General features: G+C 49.3%; 14 protein-coding genes across 14 annotated transcripts; 8 read left to right on the top strand and 6 right to left on the bottom strand.

The window, feature by feature from the left end:
* Window positions 1-188: 188 nt before the first annotated feature.
* tif34 (translation initiation factor eIF3 subunit i) lies at window positions 189-1,393 on the top strand (the record flags this gene model as incomplete). Its single annotated transcript, XM_058478812.1, has 3 exons — window positions 189-215; window positions 294-983; window positions 1,034-1,393. 3 exons carry the CDS (start codon window positions 189-191, stop codon window positions 1,391-1,393), a joined length of 1,077 nt encoding a protein of 358 aa, XP_058327142.1.
* An 817-nt stretch (window positions 1,394-2,210) lies between these two features.
* Window positions 2,211-2,740, bottom strand: mbf1 (multiprotein-bridging factor 1; the record flags this gene model as incomplete). Its single annotated transcript, XM_058478811.1, has 2 exons — window positions 2,211-2,519; window positions 2,582-2,740. The coding sequence occupies 2 exons, from the start codon at window positions 2,738-2,740 to the stop codon at window positions 2,211-2,213; spliced, it is 468 nt and encodes a 155-aa protein (XP_058327141.1).
* A 1,043-nt stretch (window positions 2,741-3,783) lies between these two features.
* Window positions 3,784-4,657, top strand: N7468_009514 (O-methyltransferase; the record flags this gene model as incomplete). Its single annotated transcript, XM_058478810.1, has 3 exons — window positions 3,784-3,828; window positions 3,881-4,564; window positions 4,625-4,657. 3 exons carry the CDS (start codon window positions 3,784-3,786, stop codon window positions 4,655-4,657), a joined length of 762 nt encoding a protein of 253 aa, XP_058327140.1.
* A 187-nt stretch (window positions 4,658-4,844) lies between these two features.
* N7468_009513 (uncharacterized protein) lies at window positions 4,845-7,988 on the bottom strand (the record flags this gene model as incomplete). The annotated part of the gene is made up of 3 exons (XM_058478809.1): window positions 4,845-6,358; window positions 6,413-7,087; window positions 7,148-7,988. The coding sequence occupies 3 exons, from the start codon at window positions 7,986-7,988 to the stop codon at window positions 4,845-4,847; spliced, it is 3,030 nt and encodes a 1,009-aa protein (XP_058327139.1).
* Window positions 7,989-8,243: 255 nt separating this feature from the next.
* On the top strand, window positions 8,244-8,900 carry N7468_009512 (uncharacterized protein; the record flags this gene model as incomplete). Its single annotated transcript, XM_058478808.1, has 2 exons — window positions 8,244-8,300; window positions 8,361-8,900. 2 exons carry the CDS (start codon window positions 8,244-8,246, stop codon window positions 8,898-8,900), a joined length of 597 nt encoding a protein of 198 aa, XP_058327138.1.
* Window positions 8,901-9,848: 948 nt separating this feature from the next.
* Window positions 9,849-10,711, top strand: N7468_009511 (SH3 domain-containing protein; the record flags this gene model as incomplete). Its single annotated transcript, XM_058478807.1, has 4 exons — window positions 9,849-9,905; window positions 9,956-10,359; window positions 10,412-10,635; window positions 10,692-10,711. 4 exons carry the CDS (start codon window positions 9,849-9,851, stop codon window positions 10,709-10,711), a joined length of 705 nt encoding a protein of 234 aa, XP_058327137.1.
* Window positions 10,712-11,833: 1,122 nt separating this feature from the next.
* On the top strand, window positions 11,834-12,973 carry N7468_009510 (gamma-glutamylcyclotransferase; the record flags this gene model as incomplete). Its single annotated transcript, XM_058478806.1, has 3 exons — window positions 11,834-11,928; window positions 12,325-12,409; window positions 12,470-12,973. The coding sequence occupies 3 exons, from the start codon at window positions 11,834-11,836 to the stop codon at window positions 12,971-12,973; spliced, it is 684 nt and encodes a 227-aa protein (XP_058327136.1).
* A 965-nt stretch (window positions 12,974-13,938) lies between these two features.
* N7468_009509 (RNA recognition motif domain-containing protein) lies at window positions 13,939-14,841 on the bottom strand (the record flags this gene model as incomplete). The annotated part of the gene is made up of 6 exons (XM_058478805.1): window positions 13,939-13,982; window positions 14,037-14,084; window positions 14,141-14,403; window positions 14,456-14,562; window positions 14,633-14,705; window positions 14,819-14,841. 6 exons carry the CDS (start codon window positions 14,839-14,841, stop codon window positions 13,939-13,941), a joined length of 558 nt encoding a protein of 185 aa, XP_058327135.1.
* Window positions 14,842-15,639: 798 nt separating this feature from the next.
* N7468_009508 (uncharacterized protein) lies at window positions 15,640-15,874 on the top strand (the record flags this gene model as incomplete). The annotated part of the gene is made up of 2 exons (XM_058478804.1): window positions 15,640-15,691; window positions 15,720-15,874. 2 exons carry the CDS (start codon window positions 15,640-15,642, stop codon window positions 15,872-15,874), a joined length of 207 nt encoding a protein of 68 aa, XP_058327134.1.
* Window positions 15,875-16,308: 434 nt separating this feature from the next.
* Window positions 16,309-17,919, top strand: N7468_009507 (uncharacterized protein; the record flags this gene model as incomplete). Its single annotated transcript, XM_058478803.1, has 1 exon — window positions 16,309-17,919. The coding sequence occupies one exon, from the start codon at window positions 16,309-16,311 to the stop codon at window positions 17,917-17,919; it is 1,611 nt and encodes a 536-aa protein (XP_058327133.1).
* A 719-nt stretch (window positions 17,920-18,638) lies between these two features.
* Window positions 18,639-19,067, bottom strand: N7468_009506 (uncharacterized protein; the record flags this gene model as incomplete). Its single annotated transcript, XM_058478802.1, has 2 exons — window positions 18,639-18,745; window positions 18,809-19,067. 2 exons carry the CDS (start codon window positions 19,065-19,067, stop codon window positions 18,639-18,641), a joined length of 366 nt encoding a protein of 121 aa, XP_058327132.1.
* Window positions 19,068-19,406: 339 nt separating this feature from the next.
* On the top strand, window positions 19,407-20,841 carry N7468_009505 (translation initiation factor eIF2 subunit beta; the record flags this gene model as incomplete). Its single annotated transcript, XM_058478801.1, has 8 exons — window positions 19,407-19,418; window positions 19,619-19,908; window positions 19,955-20,225; window positions 20,280-20,359; window positions 20,411-20,508; window positions 20,564-20,627; window positions 20,686-20,772; window positions 20,826-20,841. 8 exons carry the CDS (start codon window positions 19,407-19,409, stop codon window positions 20,839-20,841), a joined length of 918 nt encoding a protein of 305 aa, XP_058327131.1.
* Window positions 20,842-21,156: 315 nt separating this feature from the next.
* N7468_009504 (AIM24 family protein) lies at window positions 21,157-22,111 on the bottom strand (the record flags this gene model as incomplete). Its single annotated transcript, XM_058478800.1, has 2 exons — window positions 21,157-21,375; window positions 21,437-22,111. Coding segments are annotated over 2 exons (894 nt in total), but the record flags the coding sequence as incomplete, so codon positions are not given.
* An 857-nt stretch (window positions 22,112-22,968) lies between these two features.
* On the bottom strand, window positions 22,969-24,098 carry N7468_009503 (uncharacterized protein; the record flags this gene model as incomplete). The annotated part of the gene is made up of 2 exons (XM_058478799.1): window positions 22,969-23,707; window positions 23,767-24,098. 2 exons carry the CDS (start codon window positions 24,096-24,098, stop codon window positions 22,969-22,971), a joined length of 1,071 nt encoding a protein of 356 aa, XP_058327129.1.
* Window positions 24,099-24,558: the final 460 nt, after the last annotated feature.

Below are 24,558 nucleotides of genomic sequence, written 5' to 3'. Positions count from 1 at the left end.
GTTGATCCGTGTGGCCCCACCGTTGGAGCCTGAGGCGTAACCTGAAGATTGAATGTGTGCGATTAAATTCAGGTAGTCAATGAAAAGCGGCTAGCGACCAACCCCCCTCCACGAGCCCCGTAAAAGTCGGATCAACGCGAACTGCCTTCTCAAACCCGGCCCCTCGATACTCGTCGCACCGTTTCAATATGAGGCCTATCCTGCTTTCGGGCCATGTATGTGCCTACTGCCCGCTTCGTCTTGCGGCCTCCCCCAAAATTTCGCGGTCACCGGTATTCTGACAACCAAGCTAGGAACGGTCCCTTAACCAAATCCGATTCAACCGCGATGGCGATCTCCTGTTTTCCGTGGCGAAGGATAAGATTGTTTGCGCATGGTGGTCTGCCAACGGCGAGCGTCTTGGAACATACGCTGGTCACCAGGGTGCTATCTGGACCGTCGACGTGAGCCCGAATACTGTTCTTCTCGCCACCGGATCGGCCGACAACACTGTGCGGTTATGGAACATCAAGACTGGAGAGTGTGTGAAGGTTTACGACTTCCCGACAGCCGTGAAGCGCGTGGCTTTCTCGCCCGACGGAAGCCAGCTGCTAGCCGTGACTGAGAAGCGTATGGGTTTCCTGGGTACGATTGTGGTTATCGATATTGCCTACGGTGATGGACAGCTCGGCAACCTGGAGCAGCAAGCCGACGAGCCAAGCTTGCGGATCACTTGCAATGAGAGCAAGGCGACTGTGGCGGGATGGAGTTATCTGGGCAAGTACATCATTGCTGCACACGAGGACGGCAGCGTTAGCCAATACGACCCCAAGGTACGCCAGCACCGTGTATATGTTACGGGAGAGCGTTTTCTAACTCCAGATCAGACTGGCGAACAACTCGAGAACGTCCAGGCCCACGAGTTCGACCACCAGATTAACGACATCCAATTCTCAGCCGACCGCACCCACTTCATCACCGCCTCCAAGGATAAGTCCGCTAAGGTACATCCCAACATCCTCGTACTGTGATGGTCTCAAGCTAATTTACCCAGCTCATGTCCGCCCGTAACCTCGCCATCCTCAAGACCTACCCCGCTGATACCCCTCTCAACTCCGCAAGCATTACTCCTAAGAAGGACTACGTGATCCTGGGTGGTGGTCAAGCCGCTATGGATGTCACAACCACGTCTGCTCGCCAGGGTAAATTCGAGGCCCGCTTCTATCACAAGATCTTCGAAGACGAGATTGGCCGTGTTCGTGGTCACTTCGGTCCCCTCAACACCATTGATGTCCACCCCGCTGGAACCGCATATGCCTCTGGTGGTGAAGACGGTTACGTTCGTATCCACCACTTCGACAAGCCCTACTTCGACTTCATGTACGAGGTCGAGCGGGAGCAATTGCGAAAGTAAGAAAAAAAGAAATGGCAAAAAAAAAGTGATTCAGTCAATATTCTGTGTACGTGTTTATGATGCTATAAAGACTCGATTTGCCGAGTTCAGCATATGAGATGAGATGATGACCTTTCAAGGCACGGTCCTCATTGCTTGATTCCTACATGATCAACCGGAGTTATTTTTTGGTTTAATAAAAGAGCATGCTTCACTTCTTTAGGTTCGAGCTATATGTTAAACCTTGCTGGGATTTATGAATTGCCGGTTGAGGATATTGAACATATTACACAATAGACACGAAGCCTTGCAAAACTCGAATGATGGTCCTCTGTCAGTAGGTTATATGATGTGTACTCGGTAGAGTCTGGGATTCGCCCCAGTGTAACATTTGAATCTGCTGCTATCCTATTGGAAAGTATTATTTTCTATCTTGTACATAAAACCAATGGGAGTATTCTGATGGAACTGGTCCCGAAATCTGCACGATTCATCATACCGCCTTAGCACTAATTTAGATAGTCGTATACACTGGCAGTCGTGGACCGTGGAAACCGTGTTGGACCTTGACATCAACCCCCCACAAAGATATGTCATCACGCAAACCTACTCCGAGCGCTCTAATACTGGATCGTCTACTCGTGCGTGGTCCAAATTTTGATGAAGGTATCTCATTTATACATTTCATGGGTGTTTATCAGCCAATTCCATGCAAGGCTAGCGCTAATCCGACCAGCAGAAGCAGTAGAACAATAGACATCGCGCCATAGCGATGTGACATTGCAGTCATCAAAAAGAAAAAAAAGAATACAAGATGCAAGAAAGTACATATCGTCGTCTATTTTTTCTTGGGGAACTTCTCCGCCCCTATGTCGGAACCGCGAAGCTTGACGTTGAGGACTCGTTCCATTGCTGAGAGGACCTTCTGATCAGGAGTGGCGGTGCCCCGCTCGAAATCTTGAATGACCGTGACGGTGGTGTTGCACTTGGTGGCCAGCTCCTTTTGGGTCATCTTGTATCCCTCATCGTTACGGCGCTTCTTAATGGCATCGGCGACCTGGGTACCGACTGTCTTGGGCTTGATGATGTCGTCACTGCGGTCGACCTTGGTGAGGTGTTGGCCTTCTGGGGCACCGGCCTTGGCGCTCTGGGACTTGTTAGCTCTGTCGAAGAATAGTTGATACGGACGCATTCAAGGTCTCAACATACAATGTTGCCAGTTGTGTACTTCTTTTCAGTGCCGAGGATGGCCCCGGACCGTTGTGCGGCGTTCAATTGCGAACGGCCCTTGATGGTAGTCTCGCGGGGTCCGGCGGCGCCGCCACGAACCTTGCTGCCAATCTTGGTAACAGTATCCCAGTCCGACATGATTGTTAAATTTAGGAGCGTGTTGAGAAGTCGCGTGCTGAGGTCTGGAGCGAGTGTGCGGTATGATAGGGAAGAATGATCGCGTGAGGCTGGAGAATGAAATCATTTAAACCGTCGAAGATTCCAGAGTAGTCCCCCCACCGGACCCGCACTAAACCTTTTCAGGAAGTCGGGCTGGCTTAAGCTGTGAATCATCAGCCTTTGACTTTTGAGTCACCAGGGTACAGTTCTTGATGCTTACCGGGAACCAGAGTTTGCATTATATAAGAGGCGATTTCGACACCCCTGTTTGCTGTTATTCTGTGTGCGATCGCGTAAGCTTGCCCAATGGAAGATAGATTGATATGATGTCATAAGGCGGGCGTGTGGCGGCTGTTGGCATCCATGAGTAAAATCCAACGCTGTTATGTAGATACCCTGATATCGACAGCTAAGGCAATGAGCTACGGATGCTGTCCAATGACTACCTAAATCTTTGTTTGTTATATAACCCTGGATACTCTCCCCGGGGCCCAAAGTCATCGCGTTTGGACTCCTCGGAGATACCGGTCTTCACGCCCGACGTGACACAGTGGTAAAGTAATGCTTTTTACTATGGAGCATATATGGTACATGGTTTGCGGGACTAGAAGCAAAGTCGTAATGCTATTGTATTGCTGAACATTCCCCGAACTCGGATCTAAACATTCATTAGTCTCAAGGCTGGGGATGGTCGGGCCAGGCCGAGGAATATGCAGGAATATGCGATAGTCCGTTGAGCACTGTCTCCAAGGAGTTACTTGAGGGGATGTGTGTCCAGATCTCCGATCTCCGAGCAACGGGGCTCGGAGGTCGTATTCGAGTAGCACTTATATCCGAACTTCGTTTTCCGTTGAAAACTCCGGAGGTCAACTTTGGCTCTTAGAGTATATGATCATCATAGCCCTGCCAGTCTATAAAGCTGGTAGTCCTCCAAGCGTTTGTTTCCATTCACAAACCAGATAGTAGCAGCTATCGATCAACTTTCGATACATGTAGTTGTTCAAATTCACATCTGAACAATTATGTCTATCAAGCAGCACGCTCCTCCCGCTCGCGACTTCGCACTTGTAAGTGAAAGCCCGTGTCTATGCTCCCAGTTCTTCGTCTAACAAAACACAGGATGGCCGTGAGGTCGACCTCCTTCACTATATCTATGGCCGAAAAGACATCAAGGAAATTCGAAACAATCCCCAGAAAGTCCTTGCGGCGATTGACGACTATCATAGTCAGTTTAACGTACTCATGAATATCGGTCCGACAAAAGGTGCACACATTGTCAATCTCCTCGATGAGAGAAAGCCTTCTACAATGGTTGAGCTTGGTAGCTACGTCGGTTATAGCGCAATCCTCTTTGCAGAAGCCCTCTCTAAGAATGGAGGGAAACAATATCTAGGCCTTGAGCTGAACCCTGAAATGGCTGCTGTGGCCAATCAGCTCATCGACCTAGCTGGACTACAAGGCATAGCTAAGGTTTTGGTTGGGTCCAGTGATGATACTTTAAAACAACTCGTCCAAGATGGAGTAATCAAAGACATCGAACTCATCTTTATCGATCACTGGCAGGAGCGTTATCTACCTGACTTGTGGCTTATGGAGGAATTAAATCTTCTCAAGCCAGGGAAGTCCGTTCTGGTGGCCGATAATATCATATATCCCGGGGCACCTCATTACCTCAAGTGGGTTGAGTCGACCACAGAACAGAAGAGCGCGATGGTTGAGGCTGGCAAAGCTGGTACCCTGAAACCAAACCCGAATTTGATCTACGAAAGTACGACCACCAAATTCGAGACCGATTTCGGACTGGTACGTAACTATCTTTCAGTCCGTTAATTCTAATTCACGTCTAACACTTACATGGCTTAGGACGCTGTTACTGTTACCCGCGTGGTGGGGTGAAGTTAAACATGAGCTTGTAACGACTTGGGGCTACGCCAACCTGATTGAAACTTGAAAGGACTTGCAGCAGTGGGACTCGCCGGCATCCAAGTTGACCGTCGCTATGACAACTCTATATGGCTCGAAGTAATGCAGTTTGGAATTTTTCGATTTCATGATTTGACCCTGTAAGCCTTCCAATAGCCAATCATATACCGATGAAATCCCAACCTGGATTCTTTAGTACATGGAGATGTTCCAAATTCGCTCTCATTCGGACCACCAAGTCTGATTGAGGACCATGACTTTCCTTGTAAAAGCCCAATGCTTCGTTCCAAAGCTCCTCGGCGGCGTTGAACTCGTGGAAGCCCTCCTCGCCACAGTCTTGCTTGGTCTTACCCTTTTCCATAAGGGTCCAGGCAAGTTCATGGATGGCTCTCATCGTTTCTGGATGATGTCTTCCCCAAAATTCGGTGTAGACCTCTATTATGTTCATGAGTATATCGCGAGCCTCTGCATACTTCCCAGCTCTACTGTATGCCCTTCCGATGTTGAGTTCGATCGAAAGAATTGTCTGATTGGCTTCCATTTGATGAAAATGCTGCTGCTTGTGGATATGATTGAAGATCTCAAAGGCCGATTTGACGTCCCCCTTCTGGAGGAGGACTTCTCCAAGGTCGTTCATTATGCGAAGATAGATGGAATCCCGTCCAATCTGTAGCAAAGAGCTTGGGTCCGTACTTCGCGCAGCGAAGTGTGAGGCTGCACGGCGGAGCAGGATCTCGGCCTCGTCTAGCTCGTTTTTGAAGACAAAGACCACGGCCTTGTTGTATTGGACTGACATCAAAGCGTCAGGTGTGAGAATGCCAAGCTCCCGCATGAGCTCTAACGACCGGTTGAATGTATTCAAAGCCAGGTCAAATCTCCATTGCCTTGTATACACGAGCCCAAGGTTGGTCAGCGTGTCAGCTAGAAACTCTTTGTTATCAAAACTCAGATTGTGCTGCTGAAGGCCGTGTTCGATCATTCGATACATCAAGCATGCCTCGTTATACCGTCCGATATGTCGAAAGACACGGGCCAGGCTCTCCAAGTCGGTGAGATCCGTCTGAGGGCCCCATCGCCCTCGTTCAATATACTTCCAGCACACCTCGACATGAGGGGCCAGGCGCCTCATATTTCCCCAGGCACTTTCCTCGTGCGACCTTGGAACTGCAGAAGCGACAAGTGAGATGGCAACCACCATGTACTCACCCTCGTTGGCCTGGGCTCTTTGCCGAGCCACTGCCTGAATAATCGGATGTATTTCCCATCTTCGGTTATCATTTGAATGTATTTTTCGTTCGATGAACGACAAGTCGGCCAATAAACCAGACAAACGTTGGAATGAGACTTTTCTTGCGGCTATGCCCTGAATCCAAGAGGGGTAAATATCTTCCGAAGCATTGTGAAGCAACTCGTACCACAGATCATGGTGATGCAAGAAGCTGAACAGAGTCAAAATTTTCGCCGCGATCGGATCCGCATGTTCGAGTTCTTCAAAACTCAAGTCGAGAGACCGATACAGTGTGTCATTGGTCCCCAAGACTTCTCTCGCTTCGTCGCGGCTGGTCCATCGATCGAGATAATCTGAGCAGGTACAACGATCACGCGAGATTACGGAGATGGCCAGTCGAATAGCCAGTGGTAGACCTTTCAGCAAGTTTACTAATGCCTCGACACCTACAGGAATGCTTTAGTCATAGGGTAGTCGAAGAAAGGAAAGTATTGTATTACCTTGCAGATACTGAGAATGCACCTTTGACTTGATCAGGCCAACAGCATCGGTGTTTAATAGCCCTTTCACCTCTTCAATGGGGTGATATCTTTCAACTATATCTCGCCGGCGAGACGTGATAAGAACATAGCCTCTCAGCAGTCCATTGATGGAGTCACGGATATCATAAGGGGGAAGGTCTTTTGTGGCTGGATATTGCTCTTCGTTGACTCCATCAATAATCAAAAGCCACCGCGAGTCTTCCAGATGATTAAGCTCCGTGAAGAAAAGGTTTATGAGATCGCCTCTCGATGTTCGGGAATCTTTGCGAAGCTCTCCAATCTCATTGATAGATCCATCGCCAGACTTGAGCATGCCAATGACGCTCTTTTCGAGACTCTCGCGGGATTCGCCATTGATCCAGAAAACTTCTCGACTTGGATGCATCTCTCTCTGGTTTTTCACGAACCTGGCAGCTAATTGTGATTTGCCAATTCCCGTAAGGCCCCATAAACCAACGACGATCTTTTGAAGAGGTGCACGTTCTTGGAAGCCAAGCTCCGACTTCAACAGAGCCATCTCAGCTTCCCTTCCGGCAAAGGCCCATTGCTCTGGAAGGTTTTGTGCCAACCGGATATCTTGATTTGAAAACGGCGAAGAACTTTTTTTTACAGCAAAGCTTGCTAACGGAGGATCTGGTATATAGAACATATCAGTCCCCGTTCCGAAGCGAGTATTCAACACGGGAGACCTACCTTTCCGCTCGTGGGGAGCTTCCACGGGTAAGTTCAACAATAGTTCTTTCGCAAAAGCAGCGGCTGTAATCGCAGCATAGGGCTGCCACTCGTTGCTCTTAGCGGCGTCAGCAAAATCACTGATGCCTCGTATGACAGCGGCGGGTAATCTGGTCATGATTCCTGCAGCTTCCATTTCAACGGCAATTCCACCGTACTGAAGGCTCAACTGATCCCTTTTCTCTTTTGATTTCACAACAGTGTTCCCTGAGAGGATGGTTCCATAGTGAACCTTTGGGTGTATTTGGTTCGGATCTGACACATCAGACTTTGGCCTTTGGAACTCGAGCCCGTGGGTTGGGAGATGCCGTCGAAAGCGAGAGTCCCCACGGGCTTTGATCAAGTTTATCACCGACCGAAGGAAAGGATGTGTTGAATTCTGCCAATGCTTGAGCTCGAAGCTGCCATTCTCACCCGCTTTGCCAAGATCATATCCAACTACCCCAGGCCGATTCCCTTCGGGGACTGCGACTGCAACATCTCCCAGCTGCATGTTGTCGTTTGGGCGTGGTATGCCCCCAGCTATACCAACCAGGAGGCCGAACTGCAGATTTGGCAAGTCTCTCATAACCTCTGCAGCCATACTCCCTGATGCCGCGAGACCTTGCTCTTGGTAGTAGCCGACCACAGCTACCATGTGAGCCCCGACTTTACCGATCATATAGATCACATTCTGTCCACGCACTCTGGGCGGAATTTCGTCAGATATAGTGTCAAGCATAGCCAGCGCGGCTCGAAGCTCGATCTCCAGCGGACATAGCCAGACCACGGTGCAAAGATCAAGCGGCGAACTGGACGCCATGTCCGAGCCCAACAAGCAACCTTTCGAACATCAAATCTCGGGATCTATCTCTTCATTATCCAGTCATTGGCAAGTTGACGGTGACTCGGTCGGCTCGCCCTGCGCCTCAATCTTCTGCGCCTCGGAGGCGCAGGTGCGGGGTATGAGTGATGAGGCGGATGTCACTAAGTACTTTTACGAGTTGAAACTCAATATCAGCCTCACGGCTGGACTGTTTGATTTCGACACCCTTCAAATGAGCTCCAGGTTCTAACGATGCCTCTTGAACCACCTACCAAGTACCTTTTTACGCACGATCCCGTGACTTTGAATGTAAGAAATACACACTTGAAATAGCTTGTAACTATAGAGGCTAACATTCTTCTTTAGCAGGGTTCAGTTCCTGAGAAACGAAAATCATCGGGGAGACCCCGGCCCCTTCCTGTTTCATTAAAGGCCGGATATCCTCGATCGTGTCCGGGTCGACCACCCTCGCGAACGTCATCGATCGGTAGCTCTTGTTCAGGCGCATCCTATCCACCAAGAGCTGGCAAAAGAAAGCGCGTCATCATACCAGTTTCATCACTGGATTTGATAAGTCAGCTGAATGAAGAAGTAGAAGATGTTTCACTGGAGCCGTTCGTACCTCATTTCAGTGTCGGAAAGCCCCAGCTACACAACGGCTCAAATAGCTCTTTCCATGTCGAAACTAGCTCTCATATGAATGCTGAGCATCAAGTCCAGCCGACCCGTGTGTATGAAGCGCACACTATCTCAGACTCCAACCATGACTCCCAAAGCTTCTTGCCGTCAAAATCTCTATGTGCGACCAGTGAGGACCACGTATATGCTGAAGTTATTCACTGGCTCAATGATATTCCAGAACCTCTCGGCTCAACAAGTCCTATTTTCAATGGGATCGACTGGCCATAGACGGTTCCTCTTGATCCACCGTGGGTGCAAAGAATTGACGAAAGATATTTCCCAGATTGCCAAACCTAGGTTAGCTAGCAAATTATAATGCTCACACGCGAATTAGAAATCGAATGTAAAATTCTACTAAGCATTAAGCCCCAGAATCTTATAGCTCAAAAGGTGTGTATGCTGTTCATGCTCCACTGAATACGCGATGCGGTCCTTTTCATTGCAAACAAGATATGTTCCACGCCTTCAGTCCTAGGATGATTTGATTCACAAATCTGGACTTCAGGGCATGAAGATGGAGAAGTTCGAGTCACATTACATATCTTTTTTGCGCATGCACTTGCTGACTTCCTGCATGGCTTCTGTGAGGTATCTTTCCTGTATAAACCAGAAAGGAAAAGCGCTCTAAATATAATAGGCGTGTTTGTAATACGGACCTTGAAAATTCTTGACGCATTCAGGGATCCCGGCAGAGAAGCCAAGACAGGTACGTAAATGACATCGACTACCACTGCGTTGATAGAGGATGGCCTTGGCTAGAAATTTTCAAGATATATGTGAGTTAGATGCATCCAGAAAGCTTTAGATTCCTTTTGGAAAGGTGGTACTTCTTATCTGTATTGATTTGGTACCATGTACTAGTAAACCATGGATCTTATGAGTGTCCCAGGAGACACTAACAACCTGTTTGTTTTTGGTCTGTGTTCCTTTATAATTTGTGTTAGAGTTGTGTAATCAAAAAGCCTTGGTGTTCCCGAAATTTGTTCCTTTTCAAAAGGGGGGAAAGGCCATTGGAGCTCGGCGTGTTGGACTTCCGCCAGGCATCAACAAATGGGGCGGAAGCCCGGGAGCGGAAGGTTTCTGGGCGAACCCACTTCCTCCTTAAGCCGATCCAGGGCCACCGATCCCGTTTCTTGCATAGTTCTATCCGCCCCAGATCAATCTTCCATCCACACCATGGCTAGCGATTTCTCCTCTGCCATGACCGCGAGGTCGCTCCGCATAGTCAAGACGGTAGGTTATGCCCCACTCAGGCCCCGAATGGTCCCTGATCCGGATCACAGGAACTCGAGTTTTTGGCCGACGCATCGGTTATTAGCCAGCAACAGCTCTCATCACTTCTTTCCCAACTTCCCACCAACGAAAATGCTGCTCGCTCCGTATACCAGGCGCAGACTTCTTCAAGCCCCGCCTCGGTGGCCCCTCCAAGCTTCCATGCGCAGCCGCCTCCTACCACGCCGATGAACAATTTGTCCTTGAATGAGAAAGCACCCCTGCCGGAACCCGTTCGATCACCCGTCCCTGTCGCTCCGCAAGCATTCTCTCCTCCCCCAGTTCCTCCGCCCCAGGCAGCACCACCTCCTCAAGCTCCTCCGGTGCTAGCAGTCGCAACTGCACTCTACGCATACACTCCCACCGACCCTGGCGACTTGGCGCTAAATGTCGGCGACAAGATTCAGGTGTCTGAGTATATGAATGGAGACTGGTGGGCTGGTCGCAACGAGCGCACCGGCGGGCAGGGGATATTCCCCCCGGAGCTACGTCAACGTCATTGATGAGAAGCCATCCTCTGCAGCGGCCCCACCCAGTTATGGAAATATGCCGATGGAGGTTAGCCAAGGAGGCCAGCCTAGTACCCCGTCAGACCCGAGCAGCAACAAGTTCGCGCAGGGTGGGAAGAAGTTCGGGAAGAAACTCGGAAATGCAGCTATCTTCGGTGCTGGCGCTGCGGCTGGCGCAGATCGTAAGTGCACCTGTCCCTATTTAGCTTTGTTTTATTCCTAACGAACTCTCTCCCAGTTGTCAACTCTATTTTCTAGCTTCTCATGGTCGGGCGTTGGTGGTTATGGTTCTTGTTCTGCTTAACTTCCTTGAATTGCTTCTGCGTGCGAGTCTACTACCCGATATCAATTCCAGACTCAATTGCATTTCATTCCGTTCCCCAATTTCTTTTCCAATCCTCAATTCCTAGAGTGGAAGTGAATGCATCTGTCCACATGCTTCACAACACCAAGCCGCTAGACTGGCGCTGGTGTAGTCGTCACAGTCCTCAAGAGAGGTTTCACTGCTGACCGGGAGCTACTCGAATCTATCCTAGGACACTGCCAAAGTCCAAGACACCAACCATATGCAACACGTCTACACGAAATGGCAACTACTATTATAAATTCGGGCCTTTAGAAGATTCTGAAGTGAACAAGACCAAAATAGTCGAGACTGTAATGATGGGCGGATATATTGCAGCCTTGAAATGTGCCAACAATGGAATATCGGCGCGCAAGCCTAGCGATGCAGTGTCCATGCTCGCAACATACCATGCCGAGTATAAGGAAGCCCTATAGATTGTACTGACTGTAGCGCAGGATTTCCGCTCTCATGTTACAACCGATAATCTGCGCAACGATACCCTGCATGCTGTGCTTGACAGAGTTGCCCATATCGACGGAACGTTGCCAATTGAAAAGTACACACTTTGGTGCAAGAGTCCTGAGGCCACTGGTCTCTATTATCAAGCTCCTGGAATTAGGCCCTGGCGGGCAGTATATCGTCTCGATGGCTTATCTACAACTACAACGCGGTACATTGAAACCATGAGTACCAGCCACCTGGAATTGCTCCTCAGGAAATGGAAATTAATTCTAGTCAATACGTATTCCACATGTTCCCATTGAATGAACAGTTTCATATGCCAATTAGCCCATCACGGTGTAAATGACGCGAGCGGAGCCGAAGCAAACACTGCAAACCGATTTCTCAGCACCGAGAGCCGGACAGCGGGGGGGAATCTGAATTTGTACAAAACATAGATCGTTTTTGATATTTACTGGGCTTGGACATAGACAAGGCAGTCGAAAGGCAGTTGAAAGGCAGTTGACTCAGGGGGTTCCAGTCTCGGCTTTCCTTCTTTTTCTGCGCAATCGGATTTAGACCGCACTACAACGATGGCGGCTATTCTACAGGGCCATCAAGTACACCCAGAAGGCCGCACATGGAAGACACATTTCCCGAAAGGTGACTTATGGGTGTTTGGATATGGGTATGTTAGCATTCAAGAATGGGAGATCGTGGCTCTTCATTCGCGATAGAACGTATGCTAATGATCCAAGGAGTTTAATCTGGAAGCCTCCACCCCATTATGGTGAGTCTCACTAATATAGGAAATCTGGCTATATTGATGCAATCATCCAAATTCAATGCTCAATCCGTCGCGTTTTATCTGACTGGAGACTAGATCAACGTGTTCCGGGATATATCAGCGGTTATGTTCGCAGATTCTGGCAGGTGAGGATGATATTAAATTTCCAATCTTGCACTGACGCCTCGCACCTGCTGACGAAAGTTTCATCAACAGGCAAGGTATGCAGTATAAATCTTGCCCCAAAGCATAGCCTCAACCAACACATGCCGGGGAATTATAACTGATCTCTTTCAGCACGGATCACCGAGGAACTCCCGAGCAACCAGGCCGAGTCGTCACCGTGATCGAGCGCAGCTTTTGGGAAACATTAGATGACCCGGTGTGCCTTGCTCAATTCTTTCCACCATGCTATACTCGCATAGCTAACTGTGTATAACAGCTCGCACGCGTGGAGAACCAGTCCTCCGCAGATAAAGTTTGGGGCGTAGCATACCACATCCCAGCCTCCCATGCCGAGGAAGTCCACGACTATCTTGACGAGCGGGAGATAGACGGCTACAGCGCTCACTATACCCCATTCCATCCCACGTCCGTAGACGAGAGCCAAGTCCCTGGCACAGCAGGATATGGAACACCGATCATCTGCATGGTTTATATCGGGCAGCCGACGAATCCCCAGTTCCTCCGCGATCCTGCTGAACGTGAACCGCAGAATGTAGCACAGGTTATCAGTGCTGGGCAGGGACAGAGCGGGAAGAACGCCGAGTACCTGTTTCTTCTTGAGAAGGCTTTGGAGAGCATTGGACTTGGAAGCGCAGATTTACATGTCACAGATTTGGTACGGAGGGTGAAGGCAATCGAGGCCGATGAGCAGGTAGAGGCGGATGAACGAGAAGCTGAGAAGGATGTAAACAGATATCTGGATCCTAGCGAAGGTAGCTAGCGGTATTGAGGGAATGATAGAGACAACTCTTGTGGGCTTGTCGAACCGTAGGGAATATAAAGCGGTGGATCTCCTATATGGGATAATAACCTCGGCCTAACTAGGATAACCCTACTGGTGGTAAGGACGTCTGCAGCTCAGTTGCAAAACAATCAAAGTGATGCCTTGTCGCCTTACCTGAATAGATTTGAGTAGCTAAATCCCTTGTCAAGGGAAAACGCATGGCCGTTGAAATTTGACGCCAAGCCTAAGAAAAGAAGGACAAGGTACCTTTATGACTTAATTATCTATCACACTTCTTAGCAAGCCCATTCATGCCAGCTATAATAGTTGTATCAACCTTATGCCCTAAGACATCAACACCCCACCACCGCTTTCCGTTACATTTCCGCCAAACTTAAGTTAAAAGATTACCTGTGTCTTATTATTTTCATTGAAATATTCCTACTCATCACAGGATTTCTAATATGTTGAAGCCTCCGTCTTGTATAACTATCTGCGCGCTTGTACGTACTGCATTGTACGGAGATCTTCTTAAGGGACCCTACTAATACAAGGTGAGAGTGAGACAGTCCACCTGCTAGGAACGAAAGTACTGTGAGAGATAAGTTGTTCATCTTGCTTGGAACTTTTGCTTACTCGTAAGTGGATAGGCCCGTCATATGTACGGTATCCACATCCCAGAAAAAAAAAGGACAATGGTAAAGACAGGACATTGAAAGCAGCTATGGTTCACGCAAGTCTGGTCTACCGCGGCGACCCTTGTCGGGGAGAAAGAAACGAAATAAAGTCGAACAAGAAAAAGACTGCAAAAACCACAATCCATCCGCAAGGAAATAAACAGCGCCCCGCCCATCCAAAGTATCCCCAGGTATTGTCAAATGAGGCAGAAAGGGAATCGAGGCAGAAATAGAATCGAAAAAAGCGCACACGCAGGAGGAAACTCAATGGGTATCGAAGAGGGTCTAGTTGCCCTCAGGACCGGGCTGCGATTCGGGGCCTCGCCAGTCTAGGAAGAGTCAGTACATGTGACGAAAGCAGCGTGGGCAGACTGGATACTTACTGCCGGTACCGTATCCGGCGTTGGCGTTGGGATTGGCGTGAGAAGGCCCTATAGTATAGACATGTCAGAAGTTGTCGACAGGAACGCATCAGAGAAATTCTCACCACCGTAAGAGGGGTAGCCCTGGCTCTGGCTGTAGCCTTGGTTGCCGGCGTAGCCCTGGTAGGTGTTGTAGCCATACCCACCGCGGTTGTACCCTTGAGGAGAGCCTTGAGCACCGCCCTGGCCGGCGAATTGAGCGGAGCCACCGAAACCACCCTGATAGCCGGAGGGCTGGGTATTGTAACCACCGCGGCCCTGAAAGCCACCATCGGGGCGTTGAGGACGGTTCATGGCCTTCTCGACGCGGATCACGCGGCCATCGAACCTAGAAGACTAAGTTAGTTGACTTCATTGTCATACAGGATGAAAACACGTACTCGTTGCCGTTCATAGCGTCGATGGCCGCCTGCGCCTCCTGCTCGGTCTCGAAGCGAACGAAACCAAAGCCTCGGCTCCGCATGGTGGCGCGGTCTTTGACCACAACCTAGAATAATCGTGGGTTAGCAAACCGACGCAAGAGCAGCTCTATCGGACAGTAGCGGTGGAATACTTACAGCTTCGTGAATCTGACCGTAGTGGGCAAAGCCCTGGCGAAGAGTTTCATCGTCAGTGTGCCAAGAAAGGCCACTGCCAATCCAGATACGTTAGTTGATTTTGGACCATCGTCAAGTATATCCTCCAGATCGCGCAAATGTGGGGTGATCACGACGTGAACCGAGGTTGGAATAGTGAAAACTTACTGGATGAAGAGCTTGGAAGCCATGGCGGAGACTTCACGGCAAAAGTTAAGTAGAGAAAAAGATAAGAGCGGAGAAATGGAAGTGCGGCTTGCTAAGAATAGAAAGTTGTGGTGGAGGGAAGATTTGGAGGGAGACCCTAGTTCGTCAAGAGGAAGAAGTCAGCCGGGTTCGAGACCGTGGGTGTAACATGCAACTTTCTCTACCTTAGGGTTTCCACACCCTAGAGATTCCCGGGTTTTTTTTTTTAATTTCTGAAGGCTACCAATAGGAAGCTCCAGAGAGTATATATAATGCTTACCTGATGAGTCCGTCGACGCAACTCGAGGGCGAGCAAGAGGTTCTAGGCGGGGAGGAGCGGAAAGCTAGGAGAGAAGACGATCATCGATCCTTTAACCCCTCTAATTCTACCAGAATAAAAACCTTCCAATGGGTTTATTCATCCTATCCGTCTTTTCCAAGGCCCTCTGTCAATCAAATGCGTGTCACTGGATTTGGATAATGGGAAAAACCACGCTAGTGACGGCCGGATTCCCCTCTTCAGAAACAACTCGCCGCTAAAAGGTCATGAGGGGGCGAATGGCGAAAAAAAGCAAAATAAAAGAAGGCCAGCTACGCCTCGAACAGGTGCAAGTGCACAATTGCCTCAAAAAGAAAATTCCCGGTTCGACCACCGCGTACCTAACCACGCGTGTAGCCCTAGATGCCGTGGCAACTCTGATGTACAAAGCTCTGGCTTTTGCCCCGTATACCTCACAGTCCCGGCACATCAACCGTATACACAAGGATCCGCCGTGGTTCTATTCGGCTGCGAGGTGCCCATAATGGCCTGGCCCAGCACACGCGTTGCAGAGTGGGAGGTCCCGGATGGGCTTAGTCTTTCAGAGGGGTTTCTCGCCTCCAGTCCGACCGCATCGTCCGCAGGAGGGGCTGACCCACAAGCCGCTATGGCCATACATCGGCAGGATCCCGGAGGAGAGCGAAGATCGGCGCATGGATCGACTGGGCAGCCCTACTGGTGGCTCCAGTACAATTGAGTCATGGGAGGGCGAGCCCTAGCTTCTCCAGCACCAAGATCCTCTTGCCATTGGGCTCTCAGATATGTTCTTTATCTGTCCCTTGCGGTTCGAGAGACTGTTGGCCTAATTTTCTGCACGCTGCAGGTATACATATTTGTCTGCACATAGCGGAGATGATTGGTCGACTTCCCGTCGGAGACATTCGAAGTGAAGAAACGTGAAGAATAAAGTTCGAGGGGGATTTTTTTGAACCTTGTTCGTCCCGGCAATCGTGCCTGCCGTAACCTTCGAGCATGCGATCGTACGCGGGTCTTTCCGTTCCCCCGAAGTGAATTCTGCATTATATCCCAGACACTTACCCATGGACTCGCAAGCTACAGAGCGTGGGATCATATGCCAATGGCTCGCAAATGTCACCGATCCTACGAGTACTGATCGTGAGCTATGAGAGCCCCCGTTTACTTGCGAATGCTAATGACAAGTCTGGGCCTGAAACGTCCACTCGAGTCACCCTTGGCGTCTGAGATAAACTGCCGGAAAGAACATCTGAAACATACCGCGTGTTCACCAGATCGGGATTTGACCCTGCATGACTGTCTGAGGAGGAACGAACCCCATGCCTTTGAACGACGACCACGACGAAAGACTCGAGAGGACCGGTATGAATATAAGCCCGTTGCGTCCACGACCTGCCAGCCAAGAACTACGAAGAACAAAAGCAGGCACAGAGTACGGCGGAGCCGAAAGCACACTATGAATGATGATTTCCAAGCACCCAATGTACCTCGGGGGAGGCTTACCCTGCAGACTAATCAAAGACTTGGCATCTTCGGCAGAGCCAAGGCTTCATCCCCAATGAGGTTCAACGAAACAATGGATATGGCGCGATTCAAACCTAAGTTAGAGCAAACACTTTGTGGAGACTCTGTATCGCGTCTCGAAAGGCAACCAAAAAGCAATTTGAATAACCTTGGACGGAAGGACTTACCCCATCATCTCTATTTTGGATCTCCCACGTGGCCAGGTTCCAAATCCCGGCGGCTTGGCTTTCCAATCGTCGAGGCCTTCGAAGAAACAACCAAATCTGGTCAGCCTACGACACCTGAGATGGTTGGTCAACTACTGTCATGCCATTCAGCCACTCCGTTCACATGGTCCGAAACGGCGTCCAAAGCACCTGACGATGAAAAGGAAATTGAGGGTTATCTCATGGAAATCCTGCATGCAGGAGTTTTACCTGTAACGACAGGCGAGAGACCCGTTTTTACGAGCGCGAATAAGAAGTATTGCAATCTGGACGATTTGAAGCTTCTGCTACAGAGCCGAATGGCATTGTGGAATGAGAGTCATGACGCTGGCTCTATCATCAGTATCAGCACTGCATTGGATATACCAAGTGAACACGAAATGCCGAGCAATACTTCATCTTACCACGATCGAGCGGTCACAGGTGTCATGAGACCATCCAACATTAATCCAAACGATTCTATAAAGGGCATGCGTCCAGAACTTTCTTGTTCAAGTCCCTCACGAAACTTCACTAGTGACCCTACAGGTCTCACAAATACCAAATTAAATACGCATGACGGTCCCACGCAATCCTCCCAATCGGTGGAACACAATCAAAGTATAAGGATTGGTGAAGTTGACGTTGGAGCAGATACCGATGTGACCTTCTTTCGGTCTCTGGATGCTGCTTTCTGGGCGATTATGGGACCCCAAGGCGACAATGAGATCAGTCACATGAAGTCACCATGTTTGATGCCACAGCCTGACGTTCGAAACCCTAAAGAAGAGAGTCTCCTCAAGACCGTGAACTCGTCATTCTTTGGGTCCATTGATACTCTTTCGCACCCCGCTGTTGAAATTGAAACAGCTCAGCGCCCCATCGATTCCAAAGTCCCACTGGCGGCTCATCATGAACCTGCAGAATTCATAGCGCCCAACGGAGAGGAAAGGCTGGATCTATCCTCATCTTCGGTCTTTTTAGTCACTAAGAAACAATCGGATTTTACCGCTCCAACCGCACCTCCCACAACCCATCTGTACCCCCCGGGATTTTGGCGAAGAAACATCTTGTATTAGAGTGACTGCATGAGCCTCCCTGTTTTTTCATTGCAGAAGGTTCACGTACATCGTCGCCTCATGAGTATTTGCAGCCATCGTATCCTTGAAAAGTACCCCGAATTGGTCTCCTGTCACAGGTTATCTACGCATAGCAATTTCCACTCTGTACTGTGTGCAAAGATTGCGGATCTGAAAGGAATTCCTCCAAATCAGGCTTTACGGATAAGTATGGCAATGAATCATGTACTTAGGCCCAGTAAAGTCTCCAACTCCGCTGCATATGCACGATAAGTTACACAGTATGCGAAGACCATATGCTCTTTGTGTAAGCGGAGTCATGACCTCGGGAAAATCAGTTATTTGTTCTCAACCGCTGCAACTATTATCCTTGGCTTGCATAAAGTTCGCCTGTCCCACGAAAGCACAATTGAATCAAGGATCGAAAGAGATCACGTCCATAGGGGCGTGATAATGCATAAGGGAGCCGTGCTGTACAGGAGTACTGCTTGACCGGGTATATACAGTCTCTAAGAAGAATCGATATTAAGCACACAGTGTATCGAGGAGATGCCTCAAGTTCGGCGATTAGGTCCGTTTTCTGATTCGTCATTTTAAGCTGGATTGAGAGAGATTCAGATTTTGGCTAGGTCCCATCTAAACACCGAATATCGAAAGCCTTCACGTAAACGCCAGCGATGCGAAGTTTGTTGAGAAAAGAAAAAAACAATAAGAGGGTATCAGAGGGTTGCTGCAGCCTCGACCGCACCGGTGGCTTTGAAAGTCGCGGGGCTCTTGATCTTGACCTCGACATCGGGGTAGTAGTGCTCCATAACTCGGGCCCAACCTGAGAAGTCGCGTCAGTTCAATCTGCGCATATTGTTTATCAGATTCAGAGAAGGTAACATACTCCAGTATGCACATTTGCGCCCTAAGAACTTGCCGATGAACGGTATCAGGACCATTGTCAATAACAACTCCAACTGTTCCAGACTCTCTTGCCATTCTGCCTCGGCATCGGATCCATCATCTGTCAAGGTCTCAAGGTCGGAAGTGGAGGCGGAATCAGAAGGCAGAGACGCGACATCGTCCTCGGTCTCATAGGCGCTCTGCGAAGACGGGACCAGGTACGCGGAGGACAAGATCGAAGCGTTGGAAGCAGATTCCATTCTGTGAATTATATAGGCAATTAACCTTGAACAAGAAGTTTTCGGGACTGCGCAGTGACCTGCCAACTACCTTCTGGGATTAGAGCATCGGTTTGGCCGCGGAGTTGACAAGTGACGCTGGTGTTGGAGTCTATGTTGTTTCCCCCGGGCTCCGCCAGATCCACGTGATCTGCAAACGCCCACACACTGAGTCATCTCACGTGTCCCGCCACCGAGTCGATAAAAAGTGGAATCGATATAACTTCGCTGCTGCCCATAACCCCGACCTTCGATCCGCTACTTGACGCCATACCCGAGCTTTTCTCAGGTATCAAGAAAGAGCCAGTCCAACCACCCAACATGGCGGACACTGTATGTCTCTCCCTGGTCTTTCCCAATCAGCCCACATGCACATTTTCTGCGTTGCCCCTCCGTTACAGAAGATCGCCACAACCTCCGTTCAAACTGCCTTTTGAATACGTTGGTTTGGCGATTTCTGGAGTGTATCTTTCACGACGCATATTTAAATACTGCCATATGTTGTTTCACTTCTAATCATGAGGTATTTACAGGAAGTCGAAGCCAAGAGCCAGCGCAAATCCGTCGCGTTCACCGAGGGTGACGTGATCACCGACACCAACGGCGAGGTTACCGAGGGCGCTAATGGCAATGCCGCTGCTGGTACGAGAAATGCCATCAACACTCCGACGAAGGACCGACTAACAAGCGCGACTGTGACCACAGATAAGGATGTTGACGAGGTGACTGAGATGTTCAAGGGTCTCTCCAAGAAGAAGAAGTCCAAGAAGTCAAAGGATACCGAGGAAGGCGAGGAAGGCGAGACCCCTGCCGGCGATGCCGAGTTCGACCCATCCGCTTTGAAGAAGAAGAAGAAGAAGTCGAAAAAGACCCCCCGACACCGGCGATTTCGACTCCAAGCTTGCTGAGGCTGGCCTTGACAACGATGAGGGCCAGCCTGAGGAGGAGCCCGTGCCTGAGGGAGACCCCGAACTCGGCACTGGTATCTGGAACCAGTCATCCACTCAGCAGATTCCTTACTCCCTGCTCATTTCCCGCTTCTTCAACCTCATCCAAAGCCACCACCCCGACATGCTCGCGAGCGGAACCAAATCATACAAAATTCCTCCTCCTCAAATGTTGCGCGAGGGTAACCGAAAGGTAGGGATTGAGCGAGCCATTTTGCGCCATATTCAGGTGCTAATACGGGTTTAGACTGTTTTCGCCAACATTCAGGATATCAGCCGTCGTATGAAGCGTTCGCCAGAGCATTTGATTGCCTATCTTTTTGCTGAGTGAGTCATTCCCAATCTTACTTCTTGCCACCACCCGCTAACATGAACAAGGTTGGGTACCAGTGGTAGTGTTGACGGAAGTGGACGTCTTATCATCAAGGGTCGTTTCGTCCAGCGTGCCATCGAGAGTGTTTTGCGTCGATACATTGGTAATTATTGCCTGAAGTACAATACTCGCTGGATTGTTCGCTAATGTGAATATAGTCGAATACGTCACCTGCAAAACCTGCCGCAGCCCCGATACCGAACTCAACAAGGGAGAGAACCGGTATGCTACCTATGCCCTACACTTTGTCTTTCCAATGGTTACTGACTTTTTCTCCCAGATTATACTTCTGTACCTGTCTTTCCTGTGGCAGTCGTCGTTCCGTCGCGACTATCAAGACTGGTTTCCGTGGACAAGTCGGACGCCGGTAAGTCCCCACATCACGAATCTCACAGTACCACATGCTAATCAATTCAACAGGAAGCGTACTGGCTAAGCTGGATAAACTCAGGAGAGCATTTACTTTTCCGAACCTCGGGGGTCGCGGCCTGCCATTGTGGGTTTGAAATGAGGATATGACTTGAAAATAGACTCGTTCATTAGGAATGAGACTTGATATGTCCGCAATGCTGTACGGTATTCATATCAATTCAAAAAGATTAACGACCTTAAGTTTGGACATGTGTACTGGTAATATGCTTGCTTTGGTTATGAAATGCAAGGAGCCCTGCTCTGCATGTTGATTGTATACATGTTCTGCCAATAAACGCTGACCTATAGACAAAAAGGCAATTTCCTCGACGCATATCCGTCAGCCACTTGCGGTGCTGACCTTCATGTGCATGGCGAATGCATTCAGGTTTCTCGTCTGCAAGTACACTGTGCCTGGCCCTTCACATCGGCACGCAAGCCCTTCACCTCCTGCGAAGTTTGATATGATACCGCCACTTGCGACACGCTCCAGGGTATATTTACAGTTCCAGGCCACTAGGTGACCATTATCGACATAGTAGGACTCACCGTCGACAAGCTAAGAGAATACGGAATTAGCCATTTCCCAAAATCGATAGGTCAGTATACTAGGAGCTTACATCTTTCTTGATGATAGCACCAAAACTCTGCAGCCACATAATCCCAGTGCCGGTCAATTTATAGACGAAGAGACCTTCGCCAGAGAACACGGCCTTGGAAAGACTTTGGGATACGTAATCATGCTTGACACCAGAGGTATGGGCTAAGAAAGCATCTCTGCCACACAACCACTCTTTATCTCCCCGCATGGGAAGCACCATGAGATCACCAAGGCTCGAAGGGGCTAGGATAAGCTCTCCAGGGCCGGTGTAGTGGGACATGCTCATTTTGCCTGACGAAATAACCTTTTTCCAAGAGAAATGGAATTCTCCCTTCAATGTGATGGTGGTTGACATCGAGATCATGACGCCTGGTTTGACGATGAGTGGTGCGCCCATGGCTAACTGCACCGTAAGAATCGAGTTGACATCACGGTGGCTGACGCGATAGCTGCCACCATTGAAGGTTCCGACATTGTCCTCGCTTGTTGCAGTTGCACCTCGGAAATCCTGCTGAGCGGGCGCTCCACCTGGTATTCTCTCTATCCGGGGGACAGAAGCATTTTGCTGAAATGCTTGCTGATTATATGCTTGCTGGGTATACCCCTGGCCGTGGCCTGGATTCTGGGTGCTGATTTGTGGGACTTGGCTTGTTTTGGGAGGGGGGGCTTTGCGGTGGAGGCGGGGGAAAGAAAGCTGGGCATCGTGAGTTGGAGGGTAACAATGGCATGCGTAGCCGATAGGTAATTACCTGTCTGGTGTGCCGGAGCTATGCGACCTCGTTAGCTATTTGAATTCGCAGGATAGCGCAGATTATGAATCTTACCTGACGCCGGAGGGGGTGCAAATTGCTGCTGGGGGGGAGGAGCAAAATGTTGAGACATTTTATGATGCGATATGAAGCTCTGCGGGGTAATCTAAACAGTTCCCTTGCGAAGCAGATGCCAACGGTAAGATATCGATGCAATGGGATATTAGGTCAAGGAACAGGGCCCTGCAGAGACAAATCGAGAACAGATCAAGGCCAAAAGAGAATATGGAGAGTAGTTTCGAGGCCATGGGGAAGCTCCTATTATTATGGACACGGGCTTGTAATCCCATTGCATTGGCAGCTGCGGCGTCACACTGGGCTACTGCATGTTGGGCGCTTACAGGTTCCCTCCAAACCGTCTGATGGGCTACATTGGGTGGATCGTCGGGGCTCATGTCTTTTATTGGCGGGCACGAGGGCAGCCAAGTAAATTAGAACTCAAAAGTGTGACGGGAGCAGCCAGTCACAGCTCAGACCTACAAGGCGGGGGCTAACTCTGTTATGAAGGGAGTAATCTATCTCTAGCCGCCCAGCTTCGGCCAAGTAATCTTCAGTTTTATTTATAAACGTCTCTTAACCCCCCCGTATCTGCTGACCGGCGGTAGCTGCAAATATGTTTGCGCCACGTCAATCATAGTGCGGTAAGCACTCCGAGGCTCCCCATAACCAAAAGTTCCAACGAAGAAAGCCCCCCCTGGCATCTTGCATTTTCCACTGGATTTCGACGCTTCTACTGATAGAATCAACCAATGCATGTCAGCTGAGCTGGGTCATGGGTAAAGAATTGATCAAGTAGCCAGGCCATACTCGAGTTCGTCACGCCATCCGCCAGCTTCAAGTAATGCTGGTTGGTGACACTGGTGTCATTGACCCATGCATTAGATCCATTTTTTGAAGTTATACTGTTATATCCGCCTTCATTCGCATAGGCGAGCGAGTTCTTCATTCCGATCTTCGAGAATCCATCAATTCCCAGGATGCCGTAGAGAGTCGTGATAGGATCCCAAGATGGCCGGATGGCTGATCCGCGCCCAACATACCACTGATATGCGGACAGAACAGGGGAATTTGGTGGCGAATTTTGCGCGAGGTTCTCTCCAGTATAGACACTCCCTCCGAGTTCGGATCCAGAAAAAGTCATCGGCACATTTCCTGGCCAGTTTTCCAAAATGTAAGCCGTGCTCTGGGGATCTTTATACCCAAAGTTATACTCCCACCCCGATGGGTAATTGCCTCCCATGACAACCAATTCCTTGACCTTGGCAGAGATGAGATCCTTCCCGGAAAGTGCACTAAAGTCGTCACTTCCGGATTTCAGAAGGCTTTCCAAATTTGTCAGAAAGCCAATTGAAATGATGTTCAGGCTGTTATCCGCGACACCACTCAGCGTCTGACGATAAAATTCCAGTGGTGTGGGCGTGGATGCTTCATCTTGAAGATTTCTGGGCCAGTGAGTAGCAATCTTGCTGGCATATTCACTCCTTCTGTGATATTTCGTCAGAAATTGACGGATGACACATAGTACTGCATATTAACTTACAAGAACTCATAATCGTCGAAATATGTCTCATTAGTGAGTGGCCGTAAAGCAGCTATCGGGACATCACCATTGCCGAAATAAGTGGTGAGCGCGCTTGCTGCAAGAGCTCCGTATTTTGAGGGTGTGTTAATGGCGATTCCCTTAATCGCTGCGAGTCCACAGTTTTGAAGTACGTTGGCCACTGTAAGAGCCCCCACATCATCAACATCTCCAAAGATGTCCGTATCTATTATGATGGCTTGCCTCTGCGTAGTAGCTTCCAAAGACCGTGCAAAGGACACATTGAGTACTAGATTCAATCCGAGATAGTGTAGTGTGCGCGGTAGCTTCATTGTTCTTTATCAAAGTGACGGCTTTGGAAGATACCGAATCTCAACGAACTGCTTTTAGCAATACTCGCTCATATTATCATGCCGAAGGAAGATTTGAGATCAGCGAAAGAGTCCATGCGCTACTTATGCCAACCTCGGAGGGCGTGGCCACTACGTGACTGGCACCTCGGAATCAGTCCGGTAATCGGCAACGGTCTGTGCCAAAAGATAGCTTTTTTTTAGTTTAATCCTTCAACATACTATCATAAGCCCGCATCCTCAAAGCCCGATTGTCTTAGTGCGTTCGGTATGCACATGCAGAAATATATCAGATGGATCGGCAGTTATTTTCAGTCATTCACTACTAATATCGATTTATTCAAGTCTCATATGATGCAAATCCTCCGAAAGTAGTTTTCACCCCCCTTGACCCAATCTAGACCAACAATCCCCTCACTTCCCGCACCACAAGCCCAAAAAG

Source organism: Penicillium chermesinum (genome assembly GCF_028974085.1).
Source record: "Penicillium chermesinum strain IBT 19713 chromosome Unknown utg000007l:1.0-2695246.0:1.0-2697696.0, whole genome shotgun sequence".
Taxonomy (NCBI): domain Eukaryota; kingdom Fungi; phylum Ascomycota; class Eurotiomycetes; order Eurotiales; family Aspergillaceae; genus Penicillium; species Penicillium chermesinum.
This window is presented reverse-complemented; position numbering and strand designations above follow the sequence as displayed.